We start from the raw sequence: 17,979 nt of genomic DNA, 5'->3' as shown, positions 1-17,979 counted from the left end.
TCCATCCCAGCACTGTGCCCAGTCAGGAGATAGTTTCTCTCACCAACTTCGGTTCAACCTCACTGTAACAGTGTGATGTCATATCACACCTTGACAACTCAAGTGATCTCATCTGAAATGTTGTCCTACACCCATCGATGGATTTTGTAAATCTTTTTACAGGTTAAAAATGACAAGGAATTTGTCTACGGGAATCCCGAACACAACACACCAGTTTTGCTGTCTCTGTCCAGATACTTAAGAAGAGGAGCAAGAGATTCACACAATCATCCTTCCTGCTCAGACTGTGGGGAGGGATTCACTCAATCATCTGACCGACTGGCACGCCCGTCATTTCAAACAGGTGGGGAACCCATTCATCTGCTCAGACAGTGGGAATAGATACAGTTGGACATTTCATCTAAAGGGCAAGGCCATTCACCTATCCTGTGTGTGGGAAGGGATTCAGTCGGTCTTTCCACCTGTGGACACACCAGTCAGTTCACACTGGGCAGAGGCTGGTCATCTGCTGAATTTGTGGTGAAGGATTCACTCGGTCATATGACCTAATGGCTCATCAGCGAGTTCACACCAGGGAGTGGCCGTTCACCTGCTCAGACTGTGGGAAGGGGTTCACTCATTCATCTAATCTGAAGGTACATCAGCGAGTTCACACTGGGGAGAGGCCATTCACCTGCTCACACTGTGGGAAGGGATTCACTCAGTCATCCCACCTACAGAATCATCAGCGAGTTCACACTGGGGAGAGGCCGTTCACCTGCTCAGACTGTGGGAAGGGATTCACTTGCTCATCTGATCTGAAGAAACATCAGCGAGTTCACACTGGGGAGAGGCCATTCACCTGCTCAGACTGTGGGAAGGGATTCACTCGGTCATCTTTTCTGAAGCTACATCAGAAAGTTCACACTGGGGAGTGGCCGTTCACCTGCTCAGACTGTGGGAAGGGATTCATTCTGTCATGCAATCTGAAGGTACATCAGCGAGTTCACACTGGAGAGAGGCCGTTCACCTGCTCAGACTGTGGGAAAGGATTCACTCAGTCATTTAAACTGAAAATACATCAGCGAATTCACAGTGGAGAGCGACCATTCACCTGCTCAGATTGTGGGAAGAGATTCACACAGTCAGCCCAGCTACGAGCACACAGGTCAGTTCACACTGGGGAGAGGCCGTTCACCTGCTCAGAATGTGGTAAGGGATTCACTCAGTCATCTCAGCTACTGAGCCACCAGTCAGTTCACACTGGGGAGAGGCCGTTCACCTGCTCAGACTGTGGGAAGGGATTCACTCAGTCATACACCCTACTGGTTCACCAGCGGCTTCACACCGGGGAGCGGCCGTTCACCTGTTCGGACTGTGGGAAGCGATTCACTGAGTCATCTAAACTGAAGGTACATCAGAGAGTACACACTGGGGAGCGGCCTTTCATCTGCTCAGAATGTGGGAAGGGATTCATTCAATCATGCAATCTGAAGGTACATCAGCGAGTTCACACTGGGGAACGACCGTTCACCTGCTCAGACTGTGGGAAGGGATTCACTCGGTCATCTGAACTGAAGGTACATTGGAGAGTTCACACTGGGGAGCGGCCTTTCATCTGCTCAGAATGTGGGAAGGGATTCATTCAATCATGCAAACTGAAGGTACATCAGCGAGTTCACACTGGGGAACGACCGTTCACCTGCTCAGACTGTGGGAAGGGATTCACTCGGTCATCTGAACTGAAGGTACATTGGAGAGTTCACACCGGGGAGCGGCCGTTCACCTGTTCGGACTGTGGGAAGGGATTCACTCTGTCATCTAAACTGAAGTTACATCAGAGAGTTCACACTGGAGAGAGGCCGTTCACCTGCTCAGACTGTGGGAAGGGATTCACTCAGTCCTCCCACCTACAAGCACACCGGTCAGTTCATACTGGGGAGAAGCCGTTCACCTGCTGAAGCCTGAATTATACCTCTGCATAGACGCTATGCCATTGTGAGCATTTCTACTTGTGAGTTCGTGTGTCTGCGTCGCTCTGCCAAAACGCTAGTTGGTGTTGGGGTTCTGTGCTACTGTGTTGAATTGACTCATGTTGAGTTGGGAACAATGGCGACTGCTGACTACGTCTTGTTGGAGTTGGAGCTAATCAATGTTGCAGAAGTGTTACTTCTATTGAAATTACTGCAACGCAGAAAAATGAGCAGTTTTTCCATTACTTTGTGCAGTCCGCGATGTCCAAAGCAATGTTGGTGGAAATTTCTTTGCACGATTTTGATGCCATTTTCAAGTTTTTATTGTCTGCCAATGAAGAGTCGTGCACATGTACATATTTTCTGACTACCTCACCTAACCTCTCCTTGATGTAGTCCACCTTCCAACTTCAAAGCAACAGGAAATGCACAGGAGGAAACTGGCTGCTGCCAAGTGGACCAATCACAGTTCTTGCAGTCTGTGTTGCCACGACGTGTAGCTACATTTTTGGGAATGTGCGCGTTAGGCTACATTAGGCGAAGGACTCTCATGGAGGCGCTACATGGAGTAGGTTGCATTCCAGCTTTGCTCCGTTCATTTTAAATTTACTTACCACCCCTTTAATATCTTTATCAAAGTGTTTATAACACTTTTATATGTTTGAATTTGAATTTTAATCGACTGAAATGGCTTACAGAGGAAGAAGGCAGTGAAAATGGAAAGAAAGAAGATGTCTTTGAACAGCCTAAAAAGTTGCAACTTACTTTACTGGCTATCTAGAATCTTTTGGATGAAGAACTTGATAAAAGATTTATTACCTTGGAATTATGGTTAAAGGAGAGCGAAGGTATATTGGCAACACTTGAAAAGAAGAACGAAAAACAGCAGCGGCAAATTTCAGAGTTTATTAAAGCTGGGAAACAGAGAGATCGCAAATTGAATTCTTTGGAAATGAAATGAAGTTCAACCACTCAAACCCTGGAGCAGAACAAAATCAAGATTACTGATTTGGAGAGTCGAAGCCACAGACTGAATTTGTGAATAATAGACTCAGTGAGGACATTGAGAGCCGGGATCTTACTCAGTTTTTTTCTCAATGCTTCATCTAAGAGCATTTTTCAATCTTTTTTATTGGTTTCCAAATAAAGAATATACAAATTGGAAGAGGAGTTTAACAAGTAGATAATATAAAAAAACATATAAACAGCATATAATGTCAAAATCAAATAGATAAAATGCTTCCTCTGGAATAATCCCAAAAATTGCTGTAAGTGGATTACGTTGAACATCCGCATCTATAACTTTAGATAATATTCCAAACACATCCCACCAAAAATTATTTAAACTTAACACATGAACAAAACAGTTGAGTCAGAGTAGCCACTTTTGTGTTACATCTGTCACAAATAGGGCTTATATTAGGAAAAAATATGTGCCAATTTATCTTTGGACATATGGGCCCTGTGTACTATCTTAAAAATTCTTAATGGAGGTCTTTGGCTCGGAGGTATTTTCTTCCCTTCCTGCACTCAACCGCACTCATCGGGCGCTGAAACCAAAACCACGTCATGTAATTCTTCGATGTCACAATGTGAATACTAAGGAGCACTTCATTCGGATTGCTCATCAGAAAGGAGTTACTGAGCATGAGAATCTTCAGTTTCATTTTGTTGAAGATTTTTGTCCTGAGGTGATGCAAGAAAGATTGCATTTTAAAATGGTGATGTCAGAATTATATCAGAGGAATCTTTGTCCAGCATTGTTATATCCCTTTCACCTAAGGGTTGCTCTGCCCAATAAATCATTCAAATGCTTTAAATCCGTGAATGAAGCAAAACAATTTCTCAAAGAGGTAAGCTTGAACGCAGATGTCTAATGTTTTGAAGATCAACATTTGAGCTTGGATGTCTCTGAAATTTACCATTCCTTTATGTCTGTGTGTATCTGGTTTATTAGTTAACAGCCAGCTTATAGATTTGGACACTTTAGAACTTTGTCCTTGGGTTGATTACAGTTGTACTGTGTTTTGACATTCGGATGTTTATGATGTTTCCATGTTAAAGTTTCTTTCTTTTTCCTTCATTGTTTTACTTTTTTTATTTTTAATTGTTTGCTTTTGAAAATCATTATGACTTTGATATGCTGATTATTTCCTTTTTCTTGAAATATTATTAAGATTGTATTTTGTGTCATTTTTTAAGACCTTTTCTTTTAAAATGGTCTGCAATTGGCTGTTTTTCTCTAACATCTGCTTGACATTCCTCTTGTAATATTTTGACTATGGGTGGTTTGTTTTTTATTTTTTTAAATTTGGAGATCTGCCTCAAGGGAGACGGGGGTAGGGAGGTTCTTAGATAGTTGTCTGGCTGTCTATTGGCCAGGTGTTCGGTCTTTGTGGGTGGGGTGGTAGGGCTATTTTTAGTCTAGTATTTTTCTTTTGGGCTGAATTGAAACTACAAAAATGTCTGTATTGTCGTAACTTCCGTTTCCTCTTTAAACTATTTTCCCTCCTCCTGATTCATGAGTTTCCTATGCAATGTGGTTAACCCTTTACATACTACATTGTTTATTTAAGGAAAATGGATATTATTAATTAATTTTGTCATTATTAATTTTGTTTCATGGAATACGAATGGTTTGAATCATCCAATTAAATAGAAGAAGATTTTTAGAGTTTTTCATAGACTGAATGCTCAGATTATTTTTGCGCAGAAGACATATGAGTAAGGAGGATAATCAGTGCTTCTTTAGTTTTTGGAAAAGCCAACAGTTTCACTCTAACTCATTGACTAAGGTGAAAGGTGTTTCTTTTTTTTATAGACTCCTAGATTTCATTTGTTCACTATGATACAATTTCAGACCAATATGATAGACTTCTATTAAACACTGGTTAACTTTATAACAATAAATTAGTTTTGGTTAATATTTATGCACTAAATACTGACTATCCTGAACTCTTTAAGCACTTTTTTGCATTTCTTCCCAATTTAAATGAATATATGGTAATAATGGGTGGAGATTTTAATTGTTGGCTGAAACATATGATGGATAAGTCTGTGCCTAATCAGGTACTTACAAACCAATCTGCTATTTTTATTAATTCCTCCTTAGTTGACTCTGGAATTTTAGAAATTAGGAGGTTTTTACATCCTAATGAAAAAGAGTTCTCTTTTTTCTCATGTATATCATAATTACTCTAGATTCCTTTACATCTTTATTGATTCTCGATTAGTTTCATTTGTCACTGCCTGTGAATATGATACAATTGCCATTTCCGATCATGCACCTTTGAAATTATCAGTTAAGTTAACTGATGTAACCTTTGGTACTAAACAATGGCGGTTCAACTCTATTTTACTTCAGGGCTTAAATTTTATTAATTTCATTAAAGCACAGATTGCCTTTTTCTTTTCAACTAACTCAACGGAAGAAATTTTCAGTGGGATATCACGTGATGCCTTTAAAACATATATCCGAGGGTAAATTATTTCACACTCTGCTGGATTGAAGAATCAAATTAATAATGAAATACGTACATTGGTTGATAGGATTAAAGAAATTGATAGAAAATATTCTATTGCTCCCAATTTGAAGCTTTATAAAGAGAGAGTTGAACTTCAGATGCAACATCATTTGTTATTAACATCCCCGATTGAAAATCAGTTACTTAAAACTAAGGGTCATTTTATATATTTGGTGATAAATTGGGGAAATTATTGGCTAACCAATTAAAAGCTGCTTTGGCAAAACTTCAGATTAATAGGGTTCGTAAACTGATGGTACTTTGACGGTTGGCCATGATGAAATTAACAATTTTTTTCAAGAATTTTATACCAATTTATACCAATCAGAATTTCCTGATGATTCTACCATAATGCATGAATTTTTAAGGAAATTAAATATTCTGAAATTATCAGTTGATGAACGTTTAGTATTAGACACACCCATTACTGAAGAGGAAATAAAGAATGCAATTTATTCATTGAATTCTGGTAAAGCACGTGGTCGGGATGAGTATACCGCTGAATTTTTAAAATCTTTTTCCGATTTACTTTCTCCCTGGTTACCAACACAGATGCCTTGTGCAGGAAGGCACAGAGTCGACTGTACTTCCTTAGAAGGTTGGCGTCATTCAATGTTTGTAGTGAGATGCTGAAGATGTTCTATAGGTCAGTTGTGGAGAGCGCCCTCTTCTTTGTGGTGGCGTGTTGGGGAGGCAGCATTAAGAAGAGGGATGTCTCACGTCTTAATAAGCTGGTAAGGAAGGCGGGCTCTGTCCTGGGCACAGAACTGGAGAGTATAACATCGGTAGCAGAGCGAAGGGCGCTGAGTAGGCTACGGTCAATCATGGAAAACCCTGAACATTCTCTGCATAGCACCATCCAGAGACAGAGAAGCAGTTTCAGTGACAGGTTGCTATCGATGCAATGCTCCTCAGACAGGATGAAGAGATCAGTACTCCTCAATGCCATTCGGCTTTACAATTCAACCGCCAGGGGTAGGATATATTAAAGTGCTGGGGTTAGGACTGAGCTTAAGTTACCATTCAATTTATTTAAATAGTTGTATTATATGTAATTAGCTTTGCTACAATAAGTGTATGGGACATTGGAAAAAATGTTGAATTTCCCCATGGGGATGAATAAAGTATCTATCTATCTATCTATTTGTATGTAAGTTACCACAAACGTTTTATGAAGCATCTATTTATTTAATTCCTAAAAATGATAAAAATCTCACTGAATGTGCATCAGATTTGTGATATCTTTGTGAATGTTGAATCTAAACTCCTTTCTCAAATATTAGCAATTAGATAGGTGAAGATATTGCCACAAATTGTCTCCGAGCATCAGACAGGATTTATTAAAAATCATTATACACATTTTAATGTTTGGAGGTTAATGAACATTGTATAGACTACTTTATCTAAGACTCCAGAACGTGTTTTCTCGCTCGATGCCGAGAAGGCGTTTGATACATTTGAATGGGAATATTTGTTTAAAATTCTTGAGAAACTTAATTTTAGTCCAAAATTTATATCTTGGATCCAATTGATATAACATATACCTTTGGCTTCTGTTTCACTAATGTTCAGAGATCCCCTTTCTTTAGGCTTTTCCAAGGTACTAGACAAGGCTGTCCTTTGAGCCCCTTACTATCAGATATTAGCCTGGAGACCTTGGCAATTGCTATTCGTGATTCACCCAGTATATTTGGTGTTACTCATGGGAATGGGACGTGTAAAGTATCACTATATTCAGATGACCTTTCGCTATATATTTCTAATCCAGAGAAATGCATTCCTGCAGTAATAACACAACTTGCTCAGTTTAGTAGTTTTTCTGCTTATAAACTGAATCTTAATAAAAGTGTGCTTTCTCCATTAAATATGCAAGTCTCAATTTATAGACAGTTACCATTTAGATTGCTTGCTGATTATTTTATTTATTTGGTTATTAAAATTACTAAGAGGCACAACGATTTATTTAAAGTTAATGTTTACCCTTAATTGATCATGCTAAACAATTGTTTACTAAATGGTCCCCATTATCCTTATCCTTGATTGGTTCCATTAATGCTATTAAGAGGATTATTTTACCTAAATATCAGTACCTATTTCAGGCGGTATCAATTTTTATCTCTAACTTTTTTATATATTATTGATTCTAAAATTTCTGCATATATATGGCAGAATAGAAATCCCAGGTTATATTAGAAATATTTACAGAAATCAAACAAAGGAAGGCGGCTTGGTTTTGCCGGATCCTAGATTTTATTATTGGGAATTAATATTCGATATTTAACGTTTTGCACACAAGAGTTGGATGAACCTTGAGCGTGAGTCTCGACAGGAGTTTTCATTGGCTTCTATTTTACGGGCTGTGCTTCCCTTTGCACTTACTAAATTTAATAAGCAAATGGTAATTCCAATAATTAAGCATACAATAGGAATATGGTTTCAATGTTGGCAATTTTTTGGACCAAATAAATATATACTGTCAAGTTCTATGACATTTATTTTTTTCTTTCAACCATTTAGTATTGATCAAGCTTTTCTTTTATGGAAAACAAAGGGAATATCATGTTTTCGTGATTTATTTATGGATGATCTTTTATGGCTTTTGAACAGTATTCTAATAAATATAATTTGCCTGGATCACACTTTTTCAGATATTTACAGATTAGAAACCTTTGAATGTTATTTTACCTTCCGTTCCGATATCACATCAAATTGAAGTTACGGGAAAAAATTAAGTTTAAATCCATATCAGAAGAGTTTAATATCATTTATTTATGATTTAATTATGAAAATACGCTTAGATACTTCTGATAAAATTAAGAATGAGTGGGAAAGAGAACTTGGGATACCTTTAGCTATACAGAAATGGGAGAAAGTTCTTGAACTAGAAAATACCTCTTCAGTGTGTGTGTCAGACATGCCTTCATGTAGTTTAAGGTGGTTCATTGGGCTCATATGTCCAAGGATAAGTTAGCACATTTTTACTGCCATATAAATCCTGTCTATGATAGATGTAATTCCGAGGTAGCTTCCTTCACACATATGTTCTGGTCTTGTCCTCTTCTAAAAAAATTATTGGAAGGGTATTTTGAGATATTATCTCAGTAGTTCTGTGTATTGATTTACAACCACATCCTATTACCGCAATTTTTGGAGGACCGGTGATAGACTCTAGTCATTTATCCTCGTCAGCTTGTCGTCTAATTGCATTTGTTACATTAATAACCATCAGATCTACTTTACTTAAATGGAACGATTCCAATCCCCCTACTACATTTGAATGGTTTTCCCAAACCATAGCATGTCTAAACTTGGAAAAAATTAGGAGTGGTACTGTGGTTCCTTCGGTTGAATCTGAAGAGACTTTGAGGCCATTTATTCAATTTTTTCATATGATGTAAGTTGACCCTTTCCGAATCTTGTGTAATAAGTTTTTGTTCATGTTCAGAGAAGCGGAGTTAACGCCAAATAATTTCAGCCGTTGTAATATGACAGCCCAATTTTGTCTGTTTTTTTTAGTTTAGTGTTTTTTTCTAGTTTACGATTTTTTTCTCCTTATATGATATCTCTTTCATGGTTACTTGCTATGAGATTGGGAGGTTAAACTATATTTGTCATTTGGAATCTGTGCTTTTACATGTTAACCGACATTAATGTAATCCCGATCTCTTTGTATCATTATATTATTGCTATGCCTATTAAATTTGAAACTTAATAAAAAGATTGAAAAAGAAAAGGAAACTGGCTGCTACCAAGTGGACCAATCACAGTTCTTGCAGTCTGCGTCGCTGCGAAACGTAGTTGCATTTTTAGGAATGTGCGCGTTAGGCTACGGCATACGGTACAGCCCAGGGTGCAGCGTCGGGTACGCGGCTACGTAGAGCCTACGGCGTAGCCTCGACGGAGAAGAATAACTCAGGCTTCAATGTGTGGGAAGGGATTCACTTGGTCACCTCAACTACAGAGACACCAGCGAGTTCACACTGGGTAGAGCAGTTTAATATACGGGGTGATAGCCACCCCCAGCCCGACCAAACTTAAGAAATCTCATTTGGGTGAATGCTGTGTGATGTGTCCCATGTTACAGATCAGTACCCCGAAGTAACAAACGATACACAATATGCAATTAAACGATTGAGATCTATAATTCTTACTTTGACTATAGGGTTAGTAAAGAAAATGAAAGAAAAGAAAAAGGGCCCGCTCTCTCCATTCACGTCTTCTCATCTCTCGCCAGCAAAAAACCGTGAAAATCTCTTCCAGACTCACAAGAAAGAATATTTCTGTCATTGCACAGCCCCACACTCGAAAACCCTATTTCCTCTAGTCGTAACCTAAACATTGCTGCTACAGAGAAACCATTACCTCAGCAGCGAAACATTACAGAGAGGCCGTTACTTCAGCAGTGAAACCTTACAGCGTGTTACACTTACCACACACTACCGGTTCACACAGGGGAGAAAGTTTCAATAAGCTGCATGCTGAATATTTATCCATCAGTGTCGCTGAATGCAATTTCGAGAGTGACTGTCGGTGCTGAACTCTGCAATTATTGGTGCTGCTCACCACACTCGGGTCACCAGGCATGAGAAGGGTTTCTTCTGCTGCATATTCACCTTTAATGGGACTAGATCTGTGACAAATAAATCAGTTCTATATTGAACACTGTCTCCGGTACTTAGAGAATATATAACACACCTAGTGTACAGCAGAGAGTCAACTCAGGCCGGCTGGACCCTGCCAGTGATTCTGTTCCACAGCAGATCTTTCAAATTCTCCCCTGTTGTTCACCTCTCACTGTCCCTGTGAATGAGTTCCAAATAGTCACCACTCTGTGGGCGAAGAGGTTTCCCTTGAATTCTCTGCAGACCGAAGAAGTCGAGCTGACTGTAGTTCTGTCTGAGATGTTTTTCGCCCCTCAAATCTCTATGCATCACAAAGAGGAAGTAGGATTCTAAAGCTCAGGTGACAAAACCGTGGCTGATAAGAGAAACCAAAGAAAACATAAAAACCAAAGAGAGGGCATAGAGCAAAAATCACTAGTATGTTGGAGGATTGGGAAGATTTTAAAAACCAACAGAATGCAACTAAAATAATTAAGAAGGAAAAGATGGAACACTTAAGTGAGCTAGCCGGTAATATTAAAGAGGATACCAAATGTTTCTTCAGGTAATTATAGTGTAAAAGAAAGGCAGAAGAGGACATCGAACCACTGAAAAATGATGATGGAGAGGTAGTAATGGGCTGGGGGTGCAAGGTGATGGCAGATGAACTGAATAAGTATTGTACATCACTCTTATCTGTCGAAGACCCCGGCAGGAATATGGAAGTACCAGATGTCAGTGGTCAGAATGTGTAAAGTTACGTTACTCGGGAGAAGGTTCTTGGGAAACAGAGATGGTCTGAAGGTAAATAGGTTCCCTGGATCAGATGGTGTACACCCCAGAGATCTGAAAGAGGTGGCTGAAGAGATGTGGAGGCATTAACAATGATTTTTCGAGAATCGTTAAGGAAATAAAATCCTAAGAAGTTTTTTTTTTCCCTTCACTACTCCCCCTCTCGCAGTTTCACCTATCACTGACCACTTCTTCTACCCTTTTCACCCCCACACTTCTTCCTCTGACGTCTCATCTTTTTCCCCCCCCCAGTCCTGACGAAGGGTCTCGGCCCGAAACGTCGACTGTTTACTATTTCCCATATATGCTGCCTGGACTCCTAGGTTCCTCCAGCATTTTGTGTTTGTGTTGCTTGGATTCCCAGCATCCACAGAACGCTGCAGTTGATACAGATAAGAGACAGATAGTTTAGAGTAAAGCTGCAGTCTGCAAAATGACTTCGATAGGTTTGGAGAACGGACAACGAAGTCGTGGATGAAATGTACGGAAATGTACAGTGTATGCAAATGTACGGTCATGTACAATTGGTGGAAGGAATAAGGGCGTAGAGAAAAATAAATAAATGGGAGAAAATTCAAAAATCAGAGGTGCATAGGTATTTGGGAGTCCTTGAGCAGGAGTCCCTAAAGGTTTGCTTGCAGATTGTGTTGATGAAGGATGACAACTGTAATGTTAGCATATAAGAACAAGGATGTGACTCTGTGGCTTTAAAACGCATTGGTCAGATCGCTCTTGGTGTATTGTGAACAGTTTACAACCTGCGAAAACAGATCTGCTCGTATTGGAGCGGGTCCGGAGAAGGTTCATGAACAACGAAAGGGCTAACATATGAGGAGCGTTAGCCGGATTTGACCCTGTACTCGCTGGTCTGGAAGAAAGAGAGGGGATCTCATTGAAACCTATTAAATATTGAAAGGCCTCGACAGAGTGGCTATGAAGAAGATGCACCCTGTACAGTGTGAGTCTGGGACCAGAGACCACGGCCTCAATATACAGGGCATCCACTGACAGCAGAGTTGAGGAGGGATTTCTTTAGTCAGGGAGTGGTGAATCTTTAGAATTTATTGCCACGGACGGAGCAGACACCAAGTCACTGAGTGTATTTTTAATGGATGTTCAAAGACCATGGGGAGAAGGCAGGAGGATGGGGTTGAGAGAGATGATCAAGTGGACACGAAAGGATGGCGGAGCAGATTCGATTGGCTGAGCAGCCTCTGCGTGAAATCTCATGCTTCATGGTCTGAAGAAGTGGCGAGTGAGGTTGCATTAGGGTTAGGGTATGGTCAGTGTATCCGCGCCTGGATTACTGTATTCAGTTTTGGTCGTTCTGCTATAGGACAGAGGACGTTAAGCTGGAATGAGTGCATTGGAGATTTCCAGGAATGGTGCCGGTACTCGAGGGACTGAGTTCTGGAGACAGGTTGGACAGGTTGGGATTCCACACCTTGAAGTGTAGGAGATTGAGGCTGACCTTGTGCAGGTGTTCCAAACTATGAGTGTACAGAAATGGGGAATGTGTGCAGTCCTTTTCCCCACCTTTGTGGAATCAGCAACCAGAGGGCACCGGTTTAAGGTGAGACGGGATTGATTTAATAGGGATCCCACGGGAAAATTATTAACCCACTCTCCCTTCCGGTTCATTGTTTAACTAACACGATGAGCGCACTCTCAGGTTGGAGGAGCAACACCTCATATTACATCCGGGTAGTTTACAACCTGATGGCATGAACATCTTTTCTTTTCATCAACCCACACGCCAGTCTCCTCCATTCTGTCTCCCCACTTCTTTCTTCTCCACTGCGGATCGTCTCCCTCTAGTTCCTCTTTTACTTCCGTTTTCCCATTGTCAATTCTCCTTTCCTATCAGATTCCTTCTTTTCAGCCCTTTGCATTTTCCACCTACCACCTCAAAACCTCTCACTTCATCTCCCCCCTCCCCCACCCACTCACCTTCGCTCTTATTTGGCTTCAACTATCATCTACCAGCTTGTACTCTTTCCACTCCCCGCACCATCTTATTCCGGCTTCTCCCCACTTCCAGTCCTGATGAAGGGTCTCAGCAGGAAATCTGTTTTGCTTTATCCCCCTCTATAGAAGCAATCTGACCACCTGACTTCCTCCAACATTTTGTGTATTTTGCTCTGCATCTCCAACATTTGCAGAATATCATCGGGACAGAGAGCAGAATGCAGAGACGACATCGGGTCTCACTAATGTCGAGGATGCCACACCTGCAAAACTGGAAACAGTAGATGACCCCAACAGGCACGATGTTGAAAATTTGCCTCATATGCAAGGACCGTTTGGGACCCTGACTAGTGGTGAGGAGAGTGGTTTGGGGCATCTCTGGCACTTCATCCACTTGCATTTGGCTTCCAGACCCCTACACCCCTCCTTAGCGCTGTAAACCTCTCCCTTTTGTGGGCAACACTGCCACTTGGTGGTGATTTGCCACAATAACAGGACCCCCTGATTTGTGGACTCCATTGTCACTAGGTGGCGCTCTACCGCAATAACGCTGAGAGACAGAAATGTGACGCTTCAGCCTGCTGAAATGTTTCTTCAAGATTCAGGGTTGTTTAATTCCATTTCCAGCAGACACGTGTAAATGAGGTCGAAATAATTATTACTCCGGCTCCAGTGCAACACAGAAACACAATAGTAACAACATATATCCACAGCTTATATACCGTGCACGGACTGATTGTATGTCCAGAAAGTGAATAAAAACGGGGTGGGTGAGGAAGGGGTATCTATGGCCCACACTGTCAGGGTGTTGAGTTTACCAGGAGACAAAGACTGCAGGGACGAGAGGTTTTCTGTTGACTAATACACTGTGTGTGGACCCCGCTGGCAATTCTGGTGTTGTGACCCGAATCGAGACAAACACCACGCTGCAACACACACAAAATGCTGGTGGAACACAGCAGGCCAGGCAGCATCTATAGGGAGAAGCGCTGTCGACGTTTCGCGCCGAGACCCTTCGTCAGGACGAAGCGTCCGAAACGTCGACAGCGCTTCTTGTTGTTTGAGTTTCAAGCATCTGCAGATTTCCTCGTGCAAACACCACGCTGCCCACTCCACCAACAACACGGCAGAGCCAGACACATAGCTGGGACTTTACATCCCACAACACTGGATTCAGTGATGAAACCCGTGATTAATGTTGTTGTCCCACTGAAATCGTAAGAAACGTCCTTTAAGGTGTTTTGAAATACGAGCGCTCCGCCACATGTGACGTCAAACAGCCCCGCCCCCACGCGCCTGGCGTCACACATGGGCTCCCCACACCGGGATCTGCCCTCATGTGCCCGGTGCCTTCCGTCACCCATGCGCTGGAGAGTTTGAGCTTTATCGGCTTAACGGCTGAGCTTACCACCCCCTCCTCCACCGCTGAAGAGCAGAGCGTCAGGAGCTGCCCTGTTGCCATTGGTGCATACGAATGTCAATCACTGGTTACACCCAATAGCGAAGCCGGACTAGCTGAGAGGGCGTTACCCCGCTGTGTCTGTCTCTCGCTGCTGCGCCGGGCTCAGGTCAGAGCGGAACAAATCCCAAAGTAAATGTCACGCTTTTTGAATATGGTGTAAAATCCCGCTCCCCATACTAACACGGGTTATACAGACCAGAGGACAAACTACCGGAGGATCTCCGGTCGGGCAGCAACTGCTGAGGGAACTGGACCGTCAACATTTCGGGCCGAGACCCTCCCTCTGGACTGAGAGTGGAAGGGAAATAGTCAGAGAAAAGAGGTGAGGGGTGGGGATGGGGCAAGAGCTGGGGAGTGAGAGGTGGATCCAGGTGAGGGAGGAGGTGGGTGGGTGGAAATAGTGACAGGGGTGGGAGGTGAGTAGTTGGGACAACACGGGGCTGCAGAACATGGAAATTAATTCCATAGAGGATTAACAAAGTGGTTACAGAATATTTGTTACAGAGAGTGCAATGAAGATTCGCCAGACGGATCCCTGGAGTGGTGGGGTCATCATAGAAGAGAGATCAAATGTAATAACCCTTTCATTTGGAGAATCGAGGACTGAGAGGTGAACAGCTTGAAATGCACAACATCATTACTGGTTGAACCAGGCATCCCAGTCTCTGAAAAAGGGGATGGACTGTCCGGGACTGAGATGAGGGGAAATGTCTTCACTCCGAGGCTGGTGAATGTCGGTAAATGCCCTCCACAGAGGGCAGTGAAGACTCGGTGATCATCCTCAAAAGAAAAACAGAGATCGGCAGATGTGTGGAGAGTGAAGTGATCGAGGAAATGAGGATAGGGCAGACACATGTGGCTGAGATGGGAGAGCAGCCGCCTTGTAGATGGTTAGAGGGGCTGAATGGCCACATCCCGCTGTTTCTCACTTGATGTTTCAGTGTTCCTGTCCAGTGAAGCCAGAGGAATGTGAATAGGAATGTGCTGCGTCTGAAGGCTGAGTCCAGCGGCGCCGTGGAAGTCCATAGTGGGGATATTCCCTTCTGCCGACTGCGTGGGATGACGAGTCTATCGGGACCCTGAGGACTTGTGGAAACTGTCTGGTGGTTTCTTTTGAACTTATAGTCTGTTAACATCTTTGGACTATTTTTACTGTGCCCATGGTCTGTTTTTTTTATCAATTTGGTGTTGACTGCACTGTTGTAACTATACATTAGATATAACTATATGTAACTATGTGGTTTTGTGCAGGTCGTGTAGATTGAGTTTTTGGTTTGTTGGGTGGTAGAGTTGGTCTCTTGACTTGGTGTGTCTGGGTAGTCTTGTTTTGAATGGTGGATTTGGATGTCCTTTCCGGGGAACGCGCTAAGACAGTAGCATGATATTAATATGCAGCAGCCTCTCTGGACTCTGAATTTGGGGATTACCAAACATGATGTAGATTTTCTGGTGTAGTCCGTTTTGTCGTGTGCTTTTTGTGATATCATTCTGGAGAACATTGTCTCATTTTTTAACTGTATTGCATTTGTGGTTTTGAAATGACAATAAACTGAAACTGAACTGAACTGAAGAAATTAGTGTTTATAAACATAGACTGATTTCAAAGAAACCCTGTGGCGACCCACTTTCTGCGCAGGGGACCCGGCTCACAAATAGCCAGCGTGCGGGGAGAGACTTTAGTAATGCACCTCTGACGTCATTTCCGCCCGGAGAGGGCGGACGCTAGGGATTAAATGCCAGCGCCGCGAAGTTTGAATAAACTAATGTCAAAACGACTTACCGACTGCGTGTCGTTGTCCCTCGCTGTGTATGTAGTACATCGCTACATTGGTGACCCCGACGGTCCAAACGGGATTTGGACCAAAGATGACCGACTCTTCATCTGTTCAAGCAGTTTCCACTGAATCCAGCAACGCTGCAAATTATTGTTGGACACACGCGAAAATCCTCGGATACTGAGTACAAATGAAAATCATTATCAAAATATTTTTAACTTAGTTGCACTATTGCAAAGCATCAGCACCATTATGCAATTAAATATAATATATTCAATGAAAGTTAATTTGTCGTTTTTCCAAATTCCTACGTGATACAAGTAGTCTGAAATTATATTTGTGTTTATCATAAACAAGCAGTTTATCATAAACAAAAAAATTTTGAAGAAGCAACACTTTTAAAAAAATTGTTGTCCAGTGAGATTATAGGACAGTTAATCTGACCTCAGTGGTCAGGAATATGTTCGGGTGTATCAAGGGTGAGTTTTTTGGGTACTGTAATTGAGGAGGCATGATGAAGTAGGATAAAGTCAGTAGGATTCCTTTACAGGAAATAGTGTCTGACAGATCACTTGCAATATTTTGAGGAAATAACAGGTAAGATAGGTAAAGCAGAGGCAGTGGATGTTGTTTGCTTGAATTTTCAGATGATCTTTAACAAGGTACCCCATGCAAGGCTGGTTGAGAGAGCAAGGAGGCATGGGATCCAAGAGGACGTTGCTTTGTGCATCCAGAACTGGCTTGCCACAGAAGGCAAAGAGTGGTTGTAGACGGGTCATATTCTGCATGGAGGTCGGTGACCAATGGTGTGCCTCAGGGATCTGTTCTGGGACCCCTACTCTTCGTGATTTTTATAAATGACCTGGATTGAGGAAGTGGAGGGATGGTTTATTAAGTTTGCTGATGACACAAATGTTGTGGGTGCTGTGGATAGTGTGGAAGGATGATAGAGGTTACAGTGAGACATTGACAGGATGCAAAACTGGGCTGAGAAGTGGCAGATGGATTTCAACCCAGATAAGTGTGAGGTGGTTCATTTTTGGTAGGTCAAATATGATGGCAGAATATAGCATTAATGCTAAGACTCTTGACAGTGTGGAGAATCAAAGGGATCTTGGTGTCCGAGTCCATAGGACACTCAAAGCTGCAACGCAAGTTGACTCCGTGGTTAAGAAGGCATACATCAACCATTGGACTGAGTTTAAGAGCCGTGACTTAATGTTTGCAGCTACATAGGACCCTGATCAGACGCATTTTGGAATACTGTGCGCAGTCTTGGTCGCCTCACTGTAGGAAGGACGTGGAAGCCATAGAAATGTTGCCGAAGCGATTTACAACGATGTTGCCTGGATTGGCGAGAATTCCTTATGAGAAGAAGTTGAATGAACTCGGCCTTTTCTTCTTGGAGTGACGGTGGATGAGAGATGACCTGATAGATGTGTATAAGATGATGAGAGGCATCGATCATGGGGTTTGTCAGAGGCTTTTCCCCCAGGGCTGAAATGACTACACGAGAGGGCACAGTTTAAATGTGCTTGGAAGTAGGTACAGAGGAGATGTCAGGGGTAAGATTTTTACGCAGAGAGTGGTGAGTGTCTGGAATGGGCTGCCGGCGGTGGTGGTGGAGGCCGAAATGATAGGGTCTTTTAAGAGACTCCTGGATAGGTACATGGAGCTCAGAAAAATAGAGGGCTATGGGTAAGCCTAGGTATTTCAAAGGTAAGGACATGTTTGGTACAGCTTTATGGGACGAAGGCCCTATATTGTGCTGCAAGATTTTTATGTTTCTATGCTTCCCAGTTCCTGCATGTGAGGCTGCTTAACAAGATCACAGCTCATGGAGTTACAGGAAAGATACGTGTTTGGATCGAAGATTGGCTGACTCACAAGGGAGACAGGGTCAAA

General features: G+C 42.1%; 1 protein-coding gene across 2 annotated transcripts in view; it reads left to right on the top strand.

The window, feature by feature from the left end:
• LOC140723079 (uncharacterized) overlaps positions 1 to 17,979 on the top strand; it is a 561,502-nt gene that overhangs the window by 17,038 nt on the left and 526,485 nt on the right. The window contains exon 4 of one of the 2 annotated variants that reach the window (XM_073037698.1): positions 163 to 3,943. The exons of the other annotated variant lie outside the window; for it this stretch is intronic. Within the exon in view, the coding sequence (XP_072893799.1) occupies positions 549 to 1,940 (1,392 nt within the window). The 5' untranslated portion in view covers positions 163 to 548 and the 3' untranslated portion in view covers positions 1,941 to 3,943. Of the gene's footprint in view, positions 1 to 162; positions 3,944 to 17,979 lie in introns of those variants that run through there. 2 annotated transcript variants of the gene reach the window in all.

This window comes from Hemitrygon akajei, unplaced genomic scaffold (genome assembly GCF_048418815.1).
Source record: "Hemitrygon akajei unplaced genomic scaffold, sHemAka1.3 Scf000100, whole genome shotgun sequence".
Lineage (NCBI taxonomy): Eukaryota > Metazoa > Chordata > Chondrichthyes > Myliobatiformes > Dasyatidae > Hemitrygon > Hemitrygon akajei.
This window is presented reverse-complemented; position numbering and strand designations above follow the sequence as displayed.